The sequence below is a fragment of the Schistocerca serialis genome, chromosome 4, assembly GCF_023864345.2.
Source record: "Schistocerca serialis cubense isolate TAMUIC-IGC-003099 chromosome 4, iqSchSeri2.2, whole genome shotgun sequence".
Lineage (NCBI taxonomy): Eukaryota > Metazoa > Arthropoda > Insecta > Orthoptera > Acrididae > Schistocerca > Schistocerca serialis.
This window is the reverse complement of record NC_064641.1, coordinates 721,516,950-721,541,945: the sequence shown is the minus strand read 5'-3', so window position 1 is coordinate 721,541,945 and position 24,996 is coordinate 721,516,950. Positions and strand designations below refer to the sequence as shown.

Here is a 24,996-nt window from a genome sequence, read left to right as displayed (position 1 = left end):
TTCTAATTGTCGGCCGTGCGGTTATAGGCGCTACAGTCCGGAACCGCGTGACCGCTACGGTCGCAGGTTCGAATCCTGCCTCGGGCATGGATGTGTGTGATGTCCTTAGGTTAGTTAGGTATAAGTAGCTCTAAGTTCTAGGGGACTGATGACCACAGTAGTTAAGTCCCATAGTACTCAGAGCCATTTGAACCATTTTTATCTAATTGTCGCTTCCAAGTGATGGCTTTCTCCTGTCTCCCTTTTGTTTTTCCACATCCTAATGTCCCTCTTCCAGGGTATCCTAGTTCAATTTATTATTCTGTAGCTGATGGGTTCGCTTTATTCTCTCTGCATCAAATGGTAACAACATAAGTCCATAAACAGTTATTTTCAATCCTGCGCATTTAGCGTCTTCTTTTACAGATCAGATCCTCTAATTTGTTTTCAATAGCATATTTTATTTTATTCTGTTTTACGTCACTTTCAGAACTGAAATAATTCTAACATTGTAACAAAAAAATGGAAATACAATAAAAGTTAGGTAGACTAGAAATTTGCCATTTTATCTTTCAGCTCGGTAGTTAAGAGTCTGTTTCCATCCATTCTCACATATTTTGCTTGAAATTTTGTGAATTATTGTTATTATTAAATGTACATCCTTTGTAGTTACCGAATTCTACTTGTTGCTATCTTTTAAAATTGTAAAATCTTGTAGTGGTTAGTGTTTTTCTTTGAGTGTATACAGTGCAAACTTACCTTTAAGTCATTTGGCGCCGTATTCAGTCAGCTTACCTTATTCTGTTTTGTAGCAAGGTCAAACAATACTCCTACACCATGATGTCCGAATACTTCCGCTACTTCCCGTGAAATATTTTTTGTGGACATAATGGAAAGGAATGGGTGGTTACTAGGTAACATACAGTGTCCTGGTGTAGTGCCACATCTGTTTCGTGTTTTTTTGTCTGTGTCTACATTTTTGTATCGTGTTTAGCACTACAAGTTGACCTCGATTTAGCGTGAGACGGACGACACGATGGTGAAGCGATCTTTACCTCTGTCTTATCCAGTACGACATGATTGTCGTTTTGGAGCATGCCGTCAGTGAAAAAAAAGAGGCATTTTTCTTCTTTATTCTTTTATTCAACCGTACAAGAATTACTGTTATTTTTTCAGTGATTATTGTACTGTTAAACGACAGAAGGAAAAGCTTTACCTCTATGATTCCGGGGTCTCCAGAACTTGATAGTCCACACCAGATACTGCGTTTAGCGACATGCAGTTTTAAGGACGTACTGCCTTTTTCTCTTCAGACGCTACTGTGGCATTCGTCGAATCATTCTAAAATGAATTTGGTCACTCTATTGTATGATCTCCAGACACCGCTTTGACCTCTATGCACGATTTCAAGAGTGTGCTATAGCTGGAGGTGACTACGCACGATACAGAAACTGCGTTCATAACAATTGATTCAGAGGAGACTCAGTAGTTATGTAGCGTAATATCTGTGTTTCTATGAATGAAACTTCACTCGCGCGGAGCCATTGCTTTAGGATGTCTGTTTCCCATTGTCTCCTAAGGTACTGCCTACATTATAATCTGCCCCCCTGTCATTTGAATCGTTATGTGCCAGATGTTTCTAATGTATACCACGAAATGTACTGTACATCGACTTCTAATGTTACCAAACTACGCTGAGGACCACTTTTTGGGTCCGAGCAGAATGACGTCATACAATCAATACCTCTTATTTTCATACACTTTGTATGAATGTACTGTGACTCAGTGGAAACAGTCACATAGTTTTACTTGTATGGGACGGTCGAAAGAGATGTTTGCTTATTCTGTTTAATACTTAGCGAATGAAAAGGCATCAGTAAATTGTAAATAAAACATTTAATATGTATTTTTCAATTTTTACAAACTATAATTCAATATTTTTACATCTTAAGTAGTACACTTTATATACAGTTAGTTTCATTTAACGCTGCTTTAGGTATAAATATATACAAACTGTATTTGTTAAAAGTTCTCAGCGTATATATTTCGTCTGTCTTCTTGGGCACTATTTCCTCATAGGATTACAAAATAATTTAAGTACTATAACGACAGCTAAAGTTATCAAAGGTGTCTTAAACGACACAAGGAGTGAACGGTACGTGATATACGTCTTCATCTCGCAAAGGAGACTTACTTTTATGGTGGTAGGTATCACAATTTAAGGGCTTTGAGTATTCTAAAATGAAAAACACAAACAATTTGCAGTTTGCTCATTATTGCACGAAAATATCAGACGTAATAGTACCTTAGTGAACTATTAAATTGGCAATATAATTTGGCACAAAATTCCTGCATTCTCTTGCATATAACAATAAATGTGATTCATAGATTTTCTTGCTAGTAGGAAGTCCTGAAAGCAACTTTTGAAAATCAATAGTAAACTTACTTCAAACGGACGTAACATACTATGATTTCATATCTACAACGAGAAATATAATGCACTGGTATATTTTCTTTTCGCATGTAATTGGCATTACAAACAAAACGCTCGTATTTCATTATTACTAAATACACTGCCCATATTCCAAGAATAAACTATTTTAGTATGAAGCAGTTTTCTTCAGCCTGTGCATTAGCAATTATGAAGAACTAATTTTTTTCGGTGAATCGAATTGGGTATTTCGTCTTTCCTCGTTGTCCAGAGGAAATAACAATTTGGTCTGTAGCAGATGTCACCGTGAGCTGTAGAATACTAAGAAATAAATCCTTCCAATATGTAAAGATCTGTACTTTCTATAAGATGCGTTACAAGGGACTCTTTAGCAATGCCACTTATACTGCCGTTCCAAGCGAAGTTTTTCTTCACTGGAGTCAATTATGCGGCAGGTCATGGAGAGCCTCAAATATATGGAAACATTTGTATGCTTCTTTGATTCTATAATACTGTTTACCTGAAAAGTTAAATAATTTATTATTTCCAAGAGGCATTATTTTCTGAACATTCTTTCTCAGCTCTTTATCAATCCAAAATGATATGGCAGATCTCGAGGAAGACAAACAAAAGCAGTTGCTACTGTGCTGATGTGAATTGTAGAATTTTATTTCAAACTTCCATCCATCGTCAGGGAACGTTAGCTTAAACTGCACTAAGGACCATGGTACCGAGATCACCGCAAGGGGAACTTCACAACAGAGTCGAATTACGAATACAATTTATAATATAGAACAAAATCCACTTTCGGTACATGAAGTCTGCTGAAAATAATCTTCCATACGAAAACTGGTTTAGGAGTGGGAATACATAGGGTGGTCATGAGTCCATAATTAGTGGTACATTTTGTCAAATGAAGATAAATGAATGTGACTCTTCAGGGTTCCCAGCGGATCTGTCCATTTTGTGACTCTCTAGCCTGCAGCGGATTTCTTCGAGGCAAATTCTCAAAATTGTCAGCGAAGCTGCTAGCGGCCAGCAGCACCCATTTAACGATGCCGAGCACTTGCCTCGAAGAAATATTGTGGGTTTTAGAAGTCGTGATCCGCCGGCAGGCCCGAAACCAATGCACTGATTGAGAAATTTTTTAACGGTGACCTTGATCTCGACGCTTGCTTCGAAAATATTTGGCTAGAACAGCAGGCACGTTCTTTAGCTATGTGGACCAGTTGAAGTCTGTGCTGCAGTTGAGTACTTACCACCTGCAGCAAAAATGAATCATCAGTGTCAGATTGAAATCCTACACGTAGCTAGGTTGTTGCACTGTACCGTGATTCAAGGCAATATGTCGGTGACAAGTGGCGCAACAACCAACGGGGACAAAACTCCGATGTAGGTAACATGCATATGCGAATATTCCTCAATACAAGATACCGAATGCAGGCGACTACAAGAAAAATGAAAGAGCAAACTGAATGCGTACTGGTTAGAATGTTTCATTTGACAACATTTCTATGTGGAGGCAAGAGAAGGAAATGAAGGAAGAAGTTTTGGGGTGGACTCATCCACACATAGTTGTAAGTGATCGACACTCTCTGCACTTGTTAAAGTGCGACAGTCTGGTACGTCTACGAGAATGACCAGCTTGCGAGTCTCTTTCGGTGAGCTCCGTCGAAGGCGAGACGATGGATACGGTGCTAGGTTGTCGAGGCGTGGCACCCGGGAGTCCTACGAGAGGCCGATGCCCGCGGGGGCGGTGACCGGGGACGTCGGCGACCTGGAGGCGACGGTGACGGCACCCGGCGACAGCTGCGGCTGCTGCGGCGGCGGCGGAGGGGGCGGCTGCTGGGGGCACGGCGGCGGCGGGGGCGGGCCGATGAGCGGCGGCGGGGGCGGCAGCGGGTGCCTGGCGAGAAGCGCCGAGACGGCGGCGGCGTGGTGGTGGTGGTGGTGGTGGTGGTGGTGCGCGTGGTGCGGGTGGTGGCCCATGAGCATGGCGGCGGCCGCCGCCTCCGCCGGGTGCGGGTGGAAGTAGGCGTGGTGCGGGGGCGGCACGGCGGGCGGCACGCCGCCGTACAGGTGGTGCGGCCGCGCCGCCGCCACCGCCGCCATCTTCAGCTTCTCGATCTCCGCCTCCTGCAGCCGTTTCGCCTTCGCCCTACGGTTCTGGAACCAGATCTTCACCTGTCGGCAGACAAACAAAAGATACCCCTTTAATAGAGAATCACCACACGGGAAAGTTGCAGGTGCGTACAAATGTTTAACAGTAGGTTTTTGCTTGTAAAATTTCATCATTTTTTTTTTCACTTACTAATTGCACCATTCGTTGCTATAGGTACACTTTTCTTCATAAGTAAGAGTGACGGTTTGATGAATTTTGCACAGCATACAAACCATACTTAAAGGTGTACGAAACTCTAGAATTTTTCAAATCTATTAAAAACTGTGGTAAAAATTGTGGCAATTAACTATAAAATTTGTGTTTTTCCTAAACATGAAGGTTAAAATACAACAGATCATTCGTTTTTTTCATAAATTAAATAAATTCTAAAGTTTCATACACCTGTGAGTATGGTATGTATGCTGTGCCAAATTCATCGAAGAATCTCTCTAACTTATGAAGACAAGTGTACCTATAGCAACAAATGCAGCCATTAGTAAGTGAAAAAATGATGAAATTTCACACGTAAAAAAAACAACAATTATTTTGTTATGTTTTCGAACTTACACTGCAATGAGTGTGAATCCTGAATCCTTCCTGGTCATGCTGACAAAGTTTTATGAATTTATTCGTAAAAGTATAGACACTGGAAATTAAAATGTCCTGTGATGCCTCTCCTGCTCCAAGTCGGCCCGTTTGACGTCCTACTCCTCTTAATAGAAGCTAATATGTTTTACTGGGCTGCGAATATTCCACAGAAAAGAAATAATTAGTCGGCGTGCCTCAAGGAAGCGTAGTAATATCCCCACTGCGCTCATTATACACAAACGATTTATAATACATGATCAGCTGTTCTGTAAAATTGTTCACTGACCACGCGATTTTGTACAATGAGATAAGGTTTAAGAAAATGGTTCAACTGGCTCTGAGCACTATGGGACTTAACATCTGAGGTCATCAGTCCCTTAGAACTTAGAACTACTTAAACATAAGGACATCACAGACATCCATGCCCGAGACAAAATTCGAACCTGCGACCGTAGCAGTCGCGCGGTTCCGGACTGAAACGCCTAGAACCGCTCGGCCACCGCTGCCGGTGTGAAGTAAGGTCTTTGAGCGATTGTAAGGAATTGTCTTTCGACAACATTTCCACTTGATGTAGTGGTTGTCAGCTCAATTAAAAGGGGATAAATGTAAGATAATGCTTATTAAAAAGAGACTGAACCGTATAGTACCATATCTGATTACATGATTAGTGGTGGCATTTTGAGCACGTCACAGTTTACAGGTATTGTCTGGTAACCAATGAGAAATGGAACAATAACTTCAAATCAGTGTTAGAGAAAGGAAATGGTAAACTTACATTTGTTGGAAAGGTTGTGTAAAGCCAGGTTCAGTTACGTACAAGACGCTTGTGCGGCCGATTCTAACTTTTGGTTCTAGCGTTTGGAAACTTCATCATGACAACAAACATCGAAAGAACTGAGAGACACACTGCTAGCTTCGTTAAAGGCTGATATAGCCCATAATGAACAGAAGTGCTCGGGTACTTAAATGGAAGTATCTGGAAGAGAGACGACGTAGTTCACTCGCAACGCTGTAGGGTGAATTTAAACCACCTGTATACGATGGTGAAACTGCGGCTGGCATACTGCCACCTACGTAGGCCTACGTCTCGTGTACACACCACGAGGAAAAAATGAGAGAGAGTAGGGCGCGTACAAACAGTCGTTTTTCTTTTGTTCGACACACTAATGCAATATTAAAGAAGATCGATATCATAGGGCAAGGCACCCTCCGCCACGCTCTGTGCAGAAGCGTATGAGATATTCTTGTAGATGAAAGAGTGGATATACTCAGCAGGCAAAAGAAACTGTAGTACGCTTTTGAATTTCTCGCGGAGTTAACGATTGATTCAACCATACGTCTGCAAGCTGTCACCTTTACAAATCGACTTGCCGTATGTATGGAGAAAAGCCAAGTTAGTCGGCTGCTGGATGAAACGTAGAACATCCATCACGTTAGTACATGTGATTATGGAAATGCAGATTATAAGAAATTACTGTAAATCGCGGAATCGATTACAATATTCGAAACACTGCTGAAGTGCTACTGTATGTCAGCATAATGCAACACACAATCCAGCTGCGGATCGACGTTCCAGGAGAGCTCCAGTAGCGGAAACATCTTCCATAGTTCAGATGTACATGTGTCATGAGAAAGCAATGACCGAACTATTTTTGTGCGACGGACGTCTGCACCCTAAAAACACCTATTGGAGCCCACACGGTCTGTTGAAGATTAGTTATGTCAACCGTTGGAAACTTAAGCAAAATGTCACTTCGTGAACTCTGCTCGATACCAAATCATTGTATGGGCTGCACTGTAAAAAACCACATAATTCACAAAACGAAGTCATTCGGAGTATTGAAGATAATAGTAACTACACGCACCTCGAATCAGCGTGAAACGCAGCGGAGAATATTAAAGGAAACCAGTTGTATTTTACTGAAATATGTTTTAATACTTTATGACTGGCCAGTTTCGACGTCACTGTAAGTTTAAAATGAACCAGGAATTACACAAATGCAAATAGATTAGAAAATCATTTGAACGGAATAGACAGTATATTGAAAAAACTGTGATAAGGTTGACACAAGAGTAATGGGATGTAGTCAGATTAAATCAGGTGACTCTGAAGAAATTAGGTTAGGAAATGAGACATTAGAAGTGCTAAACGAGTTTTTCTATTTGGACGACAAAGTAAGCAGAGACCAAAAAAATGTAGACTGGCAATAGCACGAAAAATATTTCTGAAAAACAGGAATGTGTTAACACATAATATAAATTCAAACGTTAGAAAGTGTTTTCTGACGGTCTTTGCCTGAAGTGTAGCTTTGTAAAGAAATGTGTTGTAACAGAAGAATATTGAAGATTGAATGGGATGTTCGGATAACGAATGAGGATATGCTGGATCGGATTGATAGAAGAGACATGTGTGACACAGTATGACTAATAGAAGGGTTTATAGGACACACTCTGAGGCATCAAATAATCGTCAATTTCATAACAGAGAAATGTTTGAGGGGTAGAGGAGAACGAAGATATAACTACAGCCAGCATATTTTCAAGTGGATGTAGATTAAAGTAGTTACGTAGAAATGAAGAGGCTTGAGGGTTTGCACAGGATAGATTAGAACTTGTAGCTGCTTCGGACGAATCTTCACACTGCAGTGATCAGGTACGCTGTTTTAACAGATCGTACAGTTCTTAAGTCGTTTAAACATGTCGTGTACCACACATTATCAGTACCTGCCGATTCTGCATCGATATAGTTCTTTCTTCTTTAATCTCAAGCTAATCTGATATTTCTATCAACATTTGGACAGTTTTAAATACAATACACCCAATTAGTGCACCACCCTATTACCATACGTAGGATTTCCCTCCGTAATCGACCAAAATTACGATTCGGTAATTTAGGTACGATACACAAATGACATAGTAAACTGCCGGATTATCAATGGTATCAGTAGCTTTGGTATGGAAAGAAACATAAATGAATGTGTGGCTGAAACTGGGAGCCGACGACTTTTCTTTGCTTTTTGTTTGTTTGTTTTGCACATAATTAGAATCGAACATCGTTCTGCGTCATTCCACTGCGCATTTCATATCCTTACAAAACATAAATTGCTTATTATAGGTAATAAAAATTATTTGATGTGCCAACTTTTGCTCTTTTATGTGACCAAAGCACTTACTTCTGATTCAAGTACAGTTTACATGCACAAGCTTAAACAATCCATATAATTATGGCTGTTATTTTGTCCTCAATAGAACGTTTTCATCAAGATCAAAGGCAAGAGTTTCCTCTTATTACTGGAAAGTGCGAACGTTTTTTTATGAATAACAGAAACGGTTTTACATAACTCGACGAAGTATTGAAGCAATGTTTGATATGTTTTTGTTTTGTAGTGTTCTTTTTAATTTTACTTTTTTTATGGAAATTGCGTTTTATAGAGCTGTACGATTACTTAGTATTTCTTTTTTATTTTTACTTCAACATCCCTCGGTTTCACGTTACAAATCAACAGTTTCCGAATAAAACTGCATTAAACACTGACAATTTTGATCTCGCAATACATACTGTTTATTTTTCAGTAACTGACCGGAAGATAACTATGTAGAACGAAAATGCTCCTTAGATTATGCGGACCTTTATATACCCTCACTCAGTTTCTAGATGGTTCAGTGGTTCCAGTTTCAAGAGGAATCTAGTAAGGCACTGATCGCGTACGCAAACAATGTGATCGAAATGAGGCAACACCCAATAGGTATGAAACACACCTAACGTAAAGGAAACGCTGCTATGGTCTTAACTGACCTAGGCTGCAAACCCGAGACTGCGCTTACTTGTGATGGTCTACGGTAGCTTACGGTAGTTTTAAGACTGTAATATATCCTTCTAAGCAGTCCTTTGAAGCCTATGACTCCTTGCCTAACGGTAATTTCATCTACCAGAAATGCTACAGACAGTGTTTAGTGAAAAAGGGTTTTTCTCATGTATTACTTTGCAAATGCTAAAACAGTACATGCGTATACTGTGGAAGTCTTCTGTATGAGCAACATGAAAAAATAGGCGAAGAGTGGTCTGGATTTTGTCAGTGCTATAATCTTGGCCTCAAAGGTGCTTTGGTTGGGCGAAAATAAGGTTCTTGATGTTTCAGTTGTTGGAGCATCCATTCTACTCATCGTCCTACATGTCTCAGATTCTGCCCCTTGTCACATATAAAGAAAAACTAGGCTAGAAAACGTTTCTGACTCGACTGAAGAGGGTACCTGAAGCTTTAGGTTGGTCACAGCGCAGAGTTCAAGAATCCGCACTTCAGAGATGGAATTTATTCACTGGGAGCAACATTGGATGCTGCTCTTTGACCTGAAAGTGGAGTAAGTAATGTTCTTAGTAAGAAACTTTATCTTTCTGACAGGTCGAGAAACTTTCTACTTTCTTTTTTATGTCAGCAATGTATTAAACGGCAACACTGTAAACATAGCTTCCTCGAAGGCTCTAAATGAGCAGGCAGGTTCATAATTATTTTAAGTTTGCACAGAGCAAGAAAATACGGAGGAATCTTATCAAAGGTATCCAGACACCGCAGTGTAATGCGGAACTGATAGCCAGGTACCACGAAAGGTGAACACGCCAGTATAAAAGAAGGCGGGGGGTATTGCGTTGTCACTAGAGAAGCAGAGAAACAGGAGAATGGGTTGGTCAAGAAAACTGAGTAACTTGGAATGTGGACATTGTTGGATGCCACGTAACACAGGCATTAGCGATATTTCAACGCTTATTAAGCTGCCCAAGTCGACTGTCGGTGACGTGACTGTGAAGTGGAAGCGGGAAGGAACAACCCCAGCTAAACCAATCAATTGGTTCAATTGGCTCTGACCACTATGGGACTTAACTGCTGAGGTCATCAGTCATCTAGAACTTAGAACTACTTAAACCCAACTAACCTAAGGACATCACACACATCCATGCCCGAGGCAGGATTCGAACCTGCGACCGTAGCGGTCGCGCGGTTCCAGACTGTAGCGCCTAGAACCACTCGGCCACTCCGGCTGGTCAGCTAAACCAAGAATATGTACTAATGGACAGGAACAGACGAGCATAGCGGAAGGTGGTTCTAAACATTCGCATTCGAGCGTTTCTAAATTCTACCAATGGACTGTGCGTGGGAAGTTAAAAAAAATGGGTTACAAAGGTGGAGCAGCTTCTCATGAATCGCACATAACTATAGTCATTGTAGTCAATGCTAAGAGGCGCTTGAATTGGTGTAAAGGGCGACGCCAATGGCTGGAAACGAATGATTTGGAGTGACCAATCAAGCTAACTCTGTGGCAGCTCGATGGGGGAAGGGGGGTTCTGGGTTTGGTGAATCCCTGGAGACCATTACCCTGGCATCATATGTAGTGCCAACAGCGAAGTATAATTGAGGTGGTGGAGTTACGGCATGAAGGTGTTCCTCGTGGTTCAGGTGTGGTCTCGTTATAACACTTAAGAAAAAGCTAAATGCGGAAGGATATTTTACAGCACCGTGTCCTTGATCAGTACAGTAATTGTTCGGAGGCGGTGATTGTATCAGCATGACGATGGACCCTGTTATAAAGCAGCATCTATGAGGCAATGGTTTGTCGAGAATATCATTGCTTAATGGACTGGCCTGCCCAGAGTCCCGACCTGAACAAAATGGAACAATTGTGAGATGGGTTAGAAAGTCGACTTTTCGTCGGAGGCCAGTGTCCAACATTACTACCTTCCCTGGTTTGGGCTCTTGAGGAAGAATGGGTTGCCATTCCTCCATACAGATTCAGACACCTCACGGGAAGTATTTTCAGCAGAGTTCAAATCGTTATAAAGGCGAAGGGTGGATGCATCCCATTTTAATGCCCACTAATGGGTGTCCGGATACTTTTGCTCAGATAGTGCAGAAGCAGAAACCCTACGATGTTCAGAATGTATGTGTACTTGAGGGTTCCGCAGTGTTTGGCGCTACGTTTCGGTGGTTTGACTTACGTAAAGTGGCAGCGCAAGTGGTCGTCTCACCTGTGTCTCGGTGAGGTGCAGCGAGGAGGAGAACTCTGCGCGCTCGGCGATGGACAGGTACTGCTTCTCGCGGAACTTCTTCTCCAGCGACAGCAGCTGCTGCGTCGTGAAGGGCGTGCGAGGTTTGCGGTTGGGCTTGTGCTTGCGCAGGTTGCACTTCAGCTTGGGGCCCTCGCCGCCTCCGCTGTCTGCACATAAGAGACCGCACATCATTAGTCCACTGTCATGTTTACATATAAGAAACACGATATTCGAAGAAGAGTCATATCATGAATACAGTTTAAATACACTCCTGGAAATGGAAAAAGAACACATTGACACCGGTGTGTCAGACCCACCATACTTGCTCCGGACACTGCGAGAGGGCTGTACAAGCAATGATCACACGCACGGCACAGCGGACACACCAGGAACCACGGTGTTAGCCGTCGAATGGCGCTAGCTGCGCAGCATTTGTGCACCGCCGCCGTCAGTGTCAGCCAGTTTGCCGTGGCATACGGAGCTCCATCGCAGTCTTTAACACTGGTAGCATGCCGCGACAGCGTGGACGTGAACCGTATGTGCAGTTGACGGACTTTGAGCGAGGGCGTATAGTGGGCATGCGGGAGGCCGGGTGGACGTACCGCCGAATTGCTCAACACGTGGGGCGTGAGGTCTCCACAGTACATCGATGTTGTCGCCAGTGGTCGGCGGAAGGTGCACGTGCCCGTCGACCTGGGACCGGACCGCAGCGACGCACGGATGCACGCCAAGACCGTAGGATCCTACGCAGTGCCGTAGGGGACCGCACCGCCACTTCCCAGCAAATTAGGGACACTGTTGCTCCTGGGGTATCGGCGAGGACCATTCGCAACCGTCTCCATGAAGCTGGGCTACGGTCCCGCACACCGTTAGGCCGTCTTCCGCTCACGCCCCAACATCGTGCAGCCCGCCTCCAGTGGTGTCGCGACAGGCGTGAATGGAGGGACGAATGGAGACGTGTCGGCTTCAGCGATGAGAGTCGCTTCTGCCTTGGTGCCAATGATGGTCGTATGCGTGTTTGGCGCCGTGCAGGTGAGCGCCACAATCAGGACTGCATACGACCGAGGCACACAGGGCCAACACCCGGCATCATGGTGTGGGGAGCGATCTCCTACACTGGCCGTACACCACTGGTGATCGTCGAGGGGACACTGAATAGTGCACGGTACATCCAAACCGTCATCGAACCCATCGTTCTACCATTCCTAGACCGGCAAGGGAACTTGCTGTTCCAACAGGACAATGCACGTCCGCATGTATCCCGTGCCACCCAACGTGCTCTAGAAGGTGTAAGTCAACTACCCTGGCCAGCAAGATCTCCGGATCTGTCCCCCATTGAGCATGTTTGGGACTGGATGAAGCGTCGTCTCACGCGGTCTGCACGTCCAGCACGAACGCTGGTCCAACTGAGGCGCCAGGTGGAAATGGCATGGCAAGCCGTTCCACAGGACTACATCCAGCATCTCTACGATCGTCTCCATGGGAGAATAGCAGCCTGCATTGTTGCGAAAGGTGGATATACACTGTACTAGTGCCGACATTGTGCATGCTCTGTTGCCTGTGTCTATGTGCCTGTGGTTCTGTCAGTGTGATCATATGATGTATCTGACCCCAGGAATGTGTCAATATAGTTTCCCCTTCCTGGGACAATGAATTCACGGTGTTCTTATTTCAATTTCCAGGAGTGTACCTCTCTACGTTATCGGATGTGCATGTTCAAATGTTTCAAAGGGCTCTGAGCACTATGGGACTTAGCAGTGGAGGTCATCAGAACTTACAACTACTTAAACCTAACTAATCTAAGGACAGCACACACATCCATGCGCGAGGCAGGATTCCAACCTGCGACCGTAGCGTTCGCGCGGTTCCAGACTGAAGCGCCTAGAACCGCTCAGCCACTCCGCGTATGTGCATGGCTAGTCACTATTTTGAGTACGAACGTTATGGTCTGTTTTCGTGGTTCCTCGTGGTATTCACCACAACACGCAGATTGGTCGCAACCTCCTGCGCTTCCTCCCCTCTCACACTCAACCACTTGCTGTTTCGCTCGACGTACTGTATCAAATGGCTGTGAATTGTACACGGTCGTATTAGGTGTTTATTGCTACAGAAGACACATATCATTTTCGAAGTTGGGGTGTTTTGAACCGTGGTTGCGTAAGATACCACGAGAGGGTGAGCCTGTGCCACGTGATATACTGCACTGCCAATCCTTAGCCGTTCGATTTTCCTTTGTGTTGAGCGATGTTTGTTGACTGCATTTTAGACATGTGTGAAGATGCATCACAGGTTACGAGTTCGGCTCCCTGTAAGCCCAAAAAGCATCGAAAATTGCTGTCACCACGCGTCAGTTCTCCTTTCGCAGAAGTTCCAATTTAGGACGTAGGCGGCAAGGTAGGTGGAGCTTGTTCCCCCGCACATCTCTTCTCCCCGATGCCGAATAAGTTCTTGTTTGTTTTAGCTGGTGGCCGACTGCCGCCTTGACGTATCAAAATTGGTTCAAATGGCTCTGAGCACTATGGGACTTAACTTCGGAGGTCATCAGTCCCCTAGAACTTGGAACTACTTAAAACTAACCAACCTAAGGACATCACACACATCCATGCCCGAGGCAGGATTCGAACCTGCGACCGTAGCGATCGCGCGGTGCCAGACTGTAGCGCCTAGATCCGCTCGGCCACTCTGGCCGGCCCTAGACGTATCCACAGTCAAAATAGTCGGTAACGGGATGCTTTATTTAACTTGATTAGGTTACGGCATTCAGCTCCTCTCTTACATCGGACTACTGTTTTACACATGCAATGCTTGTAAATCAGTTACTTATAGAATGACAATAATTTTAGTACGATATTAATCAAATAATAATATCGATAATAGAGGTGGAAGCCAGAAAAGTATCCTCGGTACAATTAGGGGTAGCACGTGGGGCTCTCGGCCACACTACCGACTGACCACCGTATCATCCTCAGCCGACTGGCATCATTGGTTGCGGGTATGGAGGGCCGTAGGTTCAGCGCACTGCTCTGCCGGCCGTTGCCAGTTTTCACGACTTGGAGCTGCTATCACTCGGTGAACCAGCTCCTAAACTGGCATGACGAGGCTGAGCACACCCCAATAGGTCAACAGCGCATCGCCGACTCGATGGCCACCAATTTAAGTGCCAACCACACACGACACTGCTTAGCTTCAGTGAGTTGACGGGCACCGGAATATCCACTGCGGTGGGGCTGTTGACCTCTTTGAAACCTACGCTACCTGGAAAACTCTACCAGCTTGCAGGCACAGCCACCAAGTAGTTACCAACGCTAAGAGAACAAACCAGGGTCATCAGGAGAATCGCCACCACATGGGCACATTCCAGCATGTCGACGTACAGAAGAAGTTTCGTCCAGACCACTTCTGTCTTGCAAACAACAGCAGTTACAGCAAGAGAACACTTGTGGTTTTATCGACTTGAGAACATTTCTGCTTAGCCTCTCCTTTCGGAAGCCCTCCCACCTGGGCATGAACAGAACTGCATCCAGGAATAAACTGTGGAAGTGACACTTCACTGTCGATACCACCAACTGTGACCGCGGACACGCACAGACCATTAAATGACCGATAAACATTAAGATTTGCGCTGAATCTTGTACAGAAGAAAGTCGCCCGCTTGCGACTCCGAGTGCAGTAGTGCAGTCTGACAATCCTTTTATTTTTTCATTTCTTTGTCTAATGGTGGTTGCTGTGTATTGAATAGTATTTCTTTCTAAAACGAACAAAAAACTCATAAGATGACACTAACAGAAATAACAATGATTTTAAATAAGATTTGAATTTATCTAAAGCCTTTTCGAATAATAATACAGACTAAGTAACTAGTAGCAATAATAGAAGGGACATTACTAAATCTTCTAGTAATAGCGACAACAGTAGTGATAGTAGATGCAAAACGTATTTATAGGTGCACACAAGTGAAATTTGGCATCATAGCATGTTGAGGTGGAGGGAAATTCACGCCAGCTAGTTACTTTGGAAAATAATGAATGTCTCGTGCTAAAGATGGGGGATAAAGGGTGCGTGCAGAACAAGGCGAAAACTACTGTGGTTTTAATAAGGCATAAGCTATCTTTTAGAGTTGCAGTTATTTAGTTCTCTGATATAGTGAGAAATATCAGTCCAGAATCGGGTTCCTGCTACTGAAAGGACCTTAGATAAGACGTCTGAGTGATGGGGGAGATAAAAGAGCTTTTAGTCCAGTATCAACGACTCATACTGATTTCTCGTTCAGACAAGAGACCAATTTTCACGTAAAAATGCCTGCAACAAAGGACAGCCTGTAGCGGCACAGTTGTTTTATTAATTTAACCTGATCGTATTATAGCTTTCAAGTTCTCTCTTACACCACACTGTGATATAAATAGGTAACTGTCCACGGCTCGTGGTCTTGCGGTAGCGTTCCCGCTTCCCGCGCACGGGGTCCCGGGTTCGATTCCCGGGGGTATCAGTGATTTTCTCTGCCTCGAGATGAGTGGGTGTTGTGTGTCTTTCATCATCATTTCATCCTCATTCAGTCGGAAGTCGCCGTAGTGGCGTTAAAGAACTTGTGGAGCGGAGGCCGAACCGCCCCGCGAGGGGTCTCCCGGCCATCAATGCCATACGCTCATTATTATTAGTAGGTAACTAAGGCGCCATAACGAAGCAGTGGAAGTGAGGTGTCACTAGGAGGCGGAGGTGTGAGGTAAGGCGACAGTCGGAGAATCGCGGGGGCGGCACGGTGGCGACACCTCGTGTTCGCCCCCGGCGCGCCGCACCTTCACGTGCGCCGGGCAGCCGGTCCACCCACCCTGTTGGTGTTGACTCGGCTAAGTGGCGTGCTGGCGCTCCACACAACAAATTAACAGGGCGGGCACGACAAGCGTGCGCCACTCCATATCGGCCCCGCCCTCCTCCTACTGTTTACCTTGTGGTGCAGCTCGCGACTCCTGTCCACAACACGGAGTGCGGCTGCTGGGCCTTTTGTTACACATCGAGCCCCGTGAGCTGAGGATATGCCCTTGTAGAGTAGTTCAATATAGAAGCAGCCTGTGCAGATACGGGACGAACCCGAACACCGGAAAAAAAATCTCTGACGTTATTTCGGGGTATTTTCTGAGTATTTTGCTATAACAGATCTGTGGTCTCTGGTAGTTCTTTACAGAGTACTAATGTAATTATGATTTATTCTACTTGTTACTCCAGTTAACAAATTCTGCCAAGTCACCTGCACAACTGTGGAATGGCTGTGGCTTACTCTCTTCAAAACAGAGAACACAGAGTAATGCCTCGACCCTCGTCTGTGATGTGGTTATCATTCGCTGCGAGAACTGCTCACCATAGCACACCATCGTTGTGCCGCTCTTCCACTGCATTCGGTGATCCCACATATAGCTGCTCATAGACCATCTCTTCGTCAGCAAACGTATACATACTGACATATGTCACTGCTGACACACAACTAACGCTACCGGATTTAGATGGAGAATAATGACGAGTTTCCCTACAGTCCTCATTAATATCTCCAGAGGGATATGATTATTCGTTTACTTTCTTGTAGCTGGCCGGCGTGGCCGTGCGGTTCTAGGCGCTACAGTCTGGAGCCGCGTGACCGCTACGGTCGCAGGTTCGAATCCTGCCTTGGGCATGGATGTGTGTGATGTCCTTAGGTTAGTTAGGTTTAAGTAGTTCTAGGTTCTAGGGGACTGATGACCTCAGTAGTTAAGTCCCATAGTGCTCAGAGCCATGTGAACCATTTACTTTCTTGTAGGAACCACCCTGCAATGTTGCTAACGTAGTTTAGGGAAATATATACATCTGAGTGTTGTCTGTTCTGTCGGACATGTCTGATAGAACAGACACCGCGCAGATATAGACGTTTATGAAAAAATAGAGAGGCAGCTTGTCGACGTCTATTTCAGTGACAATCCACAAATATCGTCTGCACTCCTATGAGAATCAGTATTTGCGAGTAGTGACTTGAATGGACAGGTGACGCTGCACTGCAACCTGCGATAAGTTGGAAATTTGTGTCGCTCAGAGACCGTGTCCGGATGGCCGAAGCGGTTAAGGCAACGGCTCATGAGAAGCCGTAAATCCGGGTTAGAGATCCGGTCCGGCACAAGTTTTCAACGTTCGCATTGCCATAATTCCCTGACTTGCTACCCGCCACGATTCTCCGTCCATTCCTTCTGATTTCTACATTTCATGTTTATTCGTAGTTCAGCGAGCTTTCGGGAAACGTAGATCTATATGCTCGTTTCAGGTATGGATTCTCTATGCAGTTCGCTTGGATATGTGGAACAGATACACTAAATCACACTCGGAGAAGAACTAACGACATTAAGAATAGTATACTCTCTGTTCGCTATAATTCGTATTTGAGCAGTGGCGGCTGCTGTGTAAGAGCACAAGAGCATGTGAGTACCCTAAATTTCGATGCCTTGCGGATTTATCTGTTATTTTTCTTTGAATGCTGTTAAACGTAACATAGGTGGAGCAATTTGAAAGATATAGCACTTAAATCTACCGCGCAGCTGCTCCTCTAGATACCATCAAACTTGGCACAAGGGTCGCGAGCACACCATCAGTTGTGTACGTTTTAAGGAGCTTCTGCGCATGCGCAACTCCCGCGACGTAACTGCCTTGCAGACCAAATGCATACGTATTTGATAAATAAGGTGCACGGTTCACAATGTGCGCAGCTAGCCCTTGTCACTCATTTAGAAGCTTACGTCAGTGCCAGCAGGTGGTTGGACACCACGTCAGACTTGTATTCCCTTTCGCTCGGCATCGAACCTACTAGACACTCCTCTGATGCGCTAATTCACTCGCTATGTAGTAAAATAAGATTGGATATCAGTATATGTTAAAGTTGTACTGATAATAAACCTATTTTCTGAGTTTCTGAATGAATTACAGAACATTACGTTATGAGTTTTATCATACAGTTATACATTTGAGCCGTCGATTGTGAGAGTGTAGTATTCATGCTTCTGAAATCTGTTGATCTTGTGGTGAGAGGTTTATCTGCACTGTAGGCCCACACTGTCTATATGAAAACTCGCGAAAAGCTGTATCACTGGTTTCTGTGATATTCGCTTAAAAATGGGATCTAGGGCGGTGTCCTTTAGGCTCTTATGGATCTCAGCGCCTCATTTGCGTTCTAGTCAAGTAACCATGTTGGTAGACATTGCTACTTGCGTTTGATCATTTCCACAAACGGCACTTTGTGGGTGGTTCAAAAAATGGTTCAAATGGCTCTGAGCACTATGGGACTTAACATCTATGGGCATCAGTCCCCTAGAACTTAGAACTACTTAAACCTAACTAACCTAAGGACATCACACAACACCCAGTCGAGGCAGAGAAAATCCCTGACCCCGCCGGGAATAGAAGCCGGGAACCCGGGCGCGGGAAGCGAGAACGCTACCGCACGACCACGAGCTGCGGACTTTGTGGGTGGAGTTGGTTGTTTGCTGTGCGGGAATCGGCTTTGGTGCGCAGTGTGAACAATGTGAATCTATTTAAAATGATAACAGAAAAGTAAAGCCGTGAGGACCCGTCGTGAGTCTTGCTTGGATAGCTCAGTCGGCAGAGCACTTGTCCGCGAAAGGCAAAGGTCCCGAGTTCAAGTCCCGGTCTGGCACACAACTTTAATCCGCCAAGAAGTTTCACATCAGTGCACAGTCCGTTGCAGAGTGAAAATCTCATTCTGTGAATGTTGAAGTTAATTGTCAGAAAAAGTTAGCCGCAAAAGAACTAGGGACTCCGAGAATAGATCCTATGACTGAGTGACGAAATCAAATAAGCGTGATTACAAGCGATCATTTAACAAGGGAAGCGTACAGTTAGCACAAGTTGTTGTGTGTGTGCAGCGTAAGAACAACTGATTTTCACCCTGGAAGTAAATTTTTGAACGTCTTGTACATTTGTCCGAAAAAAAATGGAAAAGCACGAAAACCCCCACTTACACGGTACGGTGAGTTGCGAATGCTTACACATTATCTCGTTATTGCCCTAATCTGTACTTAATTAAGTAAAAAACAACAAAATTCCACAAAAACTATTCTTACCTTTGTCAGATAAGCTATGTGTCTAATTATTATTATCATTAGCAGTGCTGTAATTGTATAAACTTGTGGATAAGCATAAGGTTATACAGAAGTTGCTATTAATTTAACACAACCAAATTTATCTGAATCTAAAAATTTGTGAACACCCAGAATGTCTACTCACGAGCCGCCACTGTTTTTAAGCTGCCTTCGTATTGGGTAAATGAAACGCAAACAGAGATTCGGTTGACACCGGTGCTTAAAGCGCCGGCAGTATACTGAGGGCAGCAGACAAACGGTGCTTTCTGTGTTAGAAAATGTTGCTCTTAGATTGCGCGCATATTCTGTTGTAAAAGAGTGGGCTGGAAACGGTCCTGATTGTTCTACAGTCCCCGCTAAGCAGGAAAGGTCCTCCCGGAATTAAATTCAATTAAAGCTGTGTACCGAATGAAGAGAATTCTTACTACAGTGTTTTGTCTGGTTTAAAGTGAGGTGGTCATTAAAGAGAAGTTACTCTTCAGGCAGATACTTTAAAAAGTTAGCTAAACTTCTTTAAACTTCGGCCTATGAATATGGTGTGTCACTTACTTTTGTGTAAACAGACGTGAAAAACGAAGCCCATTCAGTGGGATACCAGCTATTGTTTTAGTAGGAGGGGGCAAACAAGTCTATTCACTCACTGTTGGCGGAGAGGGCAAGCAAACATATTCACTGATTTATGGAAGGGGAGAGGGAAGGGGGAAAGGCTGCGGGGAAGCAAACCCATTCACAGATTTCATAATACATCATTCAACAAAACCGTTAAAAATATGTACGGGAAGAAATATCGATTTTTTTAGCCGATTTAGAGCATGTATCCCCTGACAAAGATATCTTCACCAGTTTCTGTCTTGAAAAATCGTTCTTGAAGGGAGTACCACAAGTTTACATGTTCTGTAGACGCATATTAGCCCTTTAAGGGGTCGATGCTGCGGCACATGCTTCCGGAACATCGAAGTTACTTTCAAGACGTTAACGAATAAGCCTGTTACAGCTGTGCGAACAGAGACTGTTTAAGTCTGAAATCTTTCATTTTGCCTCTTGACACAAGTGTCTGGCGCAGTTGTCAGATAGGTTACTACTGTTACAATGGCAGGTTGTCAAGATGAACATTATTATTATCTGGGCTGCCTTGCAACATGCTGTTCAGAAGAGAGCTCCACCCCCTCGTACTCTTACGGATTTATGGACAGCCCCGCAGGATTCATAGCGCCAATTCCCTACAGCACTACTTCGGACATTATTCGAGTGCATACCACGTCGTGTTGCGGCACTTCTGCGTGCTCTGTGGCCCTACACGATATTAGACAGGTGTACTAGTTTCTTTGGCTCTTCGCTGTATAATATGCTCTAAGTTAAAGAAAGCATACACGCTTACTGTGCGACAAGGAGTAGTCCAGAATAACCTGCACTAACCCGTGGCATTCCTGCTCTTGAGGGAGTAATTACATTGTTGTCAACTGATATTTCCGCTTGATAACTGACGCTGCAGGTCAACGAGCACCGCACCTCATTAAGGTCAGACCCTCCGTCCGCCGTTCCAACTTTATTTCCTCTTACCGTTTCCGGTGCATACCGACACTTTTATAAATGCATGTTTTAATGCGGGAAAAAGCATCGGACTGTAGGAACTTACACTGTGTGCCGTGTCACAGACAATGCGCCATTATGTGTCTTTCAGCCACACACAATAATTAGCAGGGACGTGGGAGTCACGTAGCCTTTCTCTATTGGTGGAACTCCGACCTAGACTGCACCTTGAAAGGTTATTGCGTCATCCGAGCTTGCGTAACTAGCTGTGTACTCTACGGAGACTCCTAAACAAGCGGCTCTTCGGATTTGCAACGAGAGACCGCTTACAAAACATCTGCCGGTTACGGAGGGGCAGGTTGACCACATAGCAGGTAGTTTAGCTCTACATGATTGGTATGGGTTTCTAATTCAACATTCCATTTGCTATCCGGAAGTAGCATGGGCTCCGCCAATTTGGTGGAATATTAAACCTGCTTTCTGAAAATCTATACAGGTTTTATGTAAGGATAGCATGGTGCTGAGAAAGTAGTGTTCTGTACCACTATGGCTTGGTTGGGGGCTTAGCTGGCAACAGCTGGACACATCAAAGTCCACAGGGAGGTTATATCGTTATAAAATTGTTACGAAACACAGAAGGATTTAAAAATAATTAGTGAGTCCTGTTGAGACTGACAGCTGGACCTCTACATAAAGAATTGTAGAGTAATGCGTGTAAATAGAATAGATGAGTACTTTTTGACTATAAGTGGCGACCAGTCTTAACCGCCAGGTAACTTAGAATAGGAGCCTGGAGCAATTTAACGTAGCCGAGAGGAAGACATATGGCGCAGTGGGAATTACCAGAAGACACCCAAGCAAATCCACGCAAGATTCTCAAAGAATAGTGTTTACAAAACGCTCGCTGGAGCAATTCTAGGGTACCGCCGATCGGTCTGGACCCCTTGATTAAAGAGGTGATTCAGAATCGACGTCCGCGCTCCGTTAGGCATTTGTTGACAGTAGTCTTAGAAGTATTGCTAGCGCAATCTCCGTCCTTTGTTATAGAATCACACTTAAGAGGGTCCGATCTATAGAACGTGGAAGTCATTTCCAGGTCCGATAAAAGAATATTATGCAGAACTACTAAATAAGTAAACAGCTCGTAGGGTGGTACTGTTCTGAAGGCATCGGATCTTAGCCGTCTAGGCTGAGTATTTCTACGAAACTGTAAAAGACGTTTAAAGCACTCTGGTGAATAAGCTGGAACAGTTAAATTCCTTATGCTTGAATAAGAACCAGACAGATTTTTCCTCTTACTACAGCCAAGTGAAGGAAAATTCACAGCTACTTGCTTTTTTCGTAGTAAAATTACGCAACATATTTTAGGATGACATTAACAATATGGTGTAACAATGTGTCTTCTTAAGATACGTTTTATGAATGTATGTGATGGTTCACAAGACTTTCGTTTAAATATCTCCAACTCAACGAACGAGTCAGTGTGAAACACTGCAATTTCTCTGCCGCATGGCAAACATCAAAAACCATATCGATCCCTCTGCTTTTCGAGCATAGTGGGATTGCCATCCGTCCCGATATATCGAGACCATCACCGTTATGGACCATCTTGTTCCAGCATCCCGAAAAGACCCAAATTTGTCCCGCTTGTGCTAAATACTGATACGAGCGTGGTTCAAGTACTGAAGCCGCGATCGTTGTTTTGAAAGGGCAGCGCTGATTTCCACCTTCATCGTTCCCTAATCCGAGCTTGTGCTCGGTCTCTGATGATCTTGTTGTCGACGGGGCACTAAAGATTAATCTCCTCCTCCTCAAGTACTGAAGTAACGCCATATGCTAGCGCAACATGTAAATGCAGCCTCAGTTAGCTTTATTTATGTTCAAATGGCTCTGAGCACTATGGGACTTAACTGCTGTGGTCATCAGTGCCAGTTTAACTACAGGCTACCTTGCATGGAGTTTTATAAATACGTCAGAGGGAAAAGAGACTTGTTGACTAAGGTGAAGTCTTCCGAAAAATACGGCGCACCAGCCCCGCACAAGCCCCCCATGTAATTGTGCTCTAAATAAAAGGTAATTGTATTAAACAATTTTTTTTGCTTTATTTCTACATCCCGATCTCAGAGGGTCACAACGAGGCCCCAGCTAGATATGGCAACCCTAGAACACAGTCAACAATATTATGAAAAGGATAGTCGCTACTAACCATAGAGCGGAGATGCTGAGTCGCGGATAGGCACAACACAAAGACTGTCCGAACGTAAGATTTCGGCCAACTATGTCTTCGTCGGAAATGGACTACATACACACACACACAGACGAAAAAGCAGCTGACAAAGGCCTAGTTGGCCGGAAGTTCACTTTCTAGCACTCTTTTTCTTGTGCCTATCTGCAACTCAACATCTCCAGTGCATGATGAGTAGCAACTATCCTTTTCATAATATTGTTACATTCCATCCTGCAATTTACCACTTATTTAATTATGGAGTATACGAGCACCAGCATTCCATTTTTCTTCTTCTTTTTTTGCATTAGTAGGCACATACGTCTTAATTCTCTCTTTTTTAACTAGATGCTCTGCTGCATCCTTTTGTGAGTGCATGTTATAATTGACAGCAATATAGTGAATACCAGAAGCTTCATGGATGAAGAAGAAACAGCGAATGTTGAATTTGTAGTTCTGTCGTCTGGGAAGTTACGCAAGTGCAGGTGGTGGGAGGGAGGGAGGCGTGGTGTGACCGTGGCAATCAGTCGTGGGCTATCGCAATTGTTCGCACCGCAGGCAGCGGCAGGGAAGGACAACTTTACTGTCGGGTCACCCGCATTACCATAAGGGCACGCACGACAGTGTATCCCAACAGATCGTCGATAGCCTGAGCCAGGGGAAGTCACCTCATCGTTTCCCTCTAAATTGCTGCTTTCAAATTAAAGACGCTCATTAGCAGACAATGCTGCATTCACGGATGGCTTCCTTTGTTTATGTCGTGAACCCCTGCGTCAGAATTTCACACGACCCTAAACCTTAAGTGTCGTTAATAATTTAAATTTAATGAGAAGTCAATATGCCGTCTACGAGGTGTCCCAGGAGAAATGGCCAATATTCGGAGATAACGACAGGAGCGATTATATGAAGCGGAAAACTTCATACGGACATAGGCCCTATTCCGAATGGTTTCCGAGGTAGAACTCATTTCATATAAATTGTTATTTATTTTCCGTATTACTCAACACATCGTCGGGTTCACACATGTAAACATGTACAACGGTAAGTAAACATTACATTACGCGTTTTACAAAGTGTCAACTGAGAAACGCGTATTTTTAATACATTCGCCTCTAAGGATTATGGTGTACCTCAGATTACAGCTGGTGTACAGTTCACAATAAATGTTCGAAGATCCCACTGTCAACTTCAACGAACTGGTGCACTTTTGGGAAAACATTTCGTGTCACTCGTCTGAGTGCCTTTACACCTTCCCTAATGAGACTAGGCAGCATTGTCCATGATGCGGCCAAGCAGTTCATCTCGCGCATTCACTAACAACACACAGCGACCTGAGCTGTGAAACGAAAAGCAGCAACTTTGCGCCCATCTCCTTTCAATGTCACATATTGTTTTGTAAAATATTATAAGTCTTTCTTATTAATTTAACGGATGCATTTCTTGCGGTAATCGATGTTATTTATTATAAATAACGTATTTGCTGCAATTCTTGTTGCAAAAGTCACCTACCGGAAAGTTTCCCCAGTGGCCAGAAATCTGATGGACTGCCTTATGTTAGTATCTTGTCGGTATATTTCTTTTTCAATGATGCTGAGCAACTTCTATTCAAATGAAATAATGAAATAAACCTCGATCTTTATGTGATGAAGATCATTACTTCGCAAGTATTGTACTCAACGCTTCATCGAGACTATGGATAATATGGATGTGCTAAGTGCCATTAGACAGTATACCTTAACTATATTCAATTTAAAACCGAAAATGGGCTGAAGGTTCAATTGAGTTAACGAACAACTTCTACTAGTATGTATGACACATCGTTATACAACATTACTCGCTATTCAAGCCATTAACGAATCCAGAATCTTCTTCGCGATTTCCTCCCCTTTTCTTCTACTATTGCTAACAGAGATAACGCAGCTGTTTAGCGCCCAT

General features: G+C 44.0%; 1 protein-coding gene across 1 annotated transcript in view; it reads right to left on the bottom strand.

Annotated features, from left to right (window-relative positions):
* Positions 1-4,348: 4,348 nt before the first annotated feature.
* LOC126474882 (homeobox protein MSX-1-like) overlaps positions 4,349-24,996 on the bottom strand; it is a gene marked incomplete at its 3' end in the record, with an annotated part of 230,666 nt that continues 210,018 nt past the window's right edge. The window contains exons 2-3 of the mRNA XM_050102373.1: positions 11,179-11,366; positions 4,349-4,594 (exon numbers count right to left, since the gene is read on the bottom strand). Of these exons, the coding sequence (XP_049958330.1) occupies positions 4,349-4,594; positions 11,179-11,366 (434 nt within the window). The remainder of the gene's footprint in view (positions 4,595-11,178; positions 11,367-24,996) is intronic.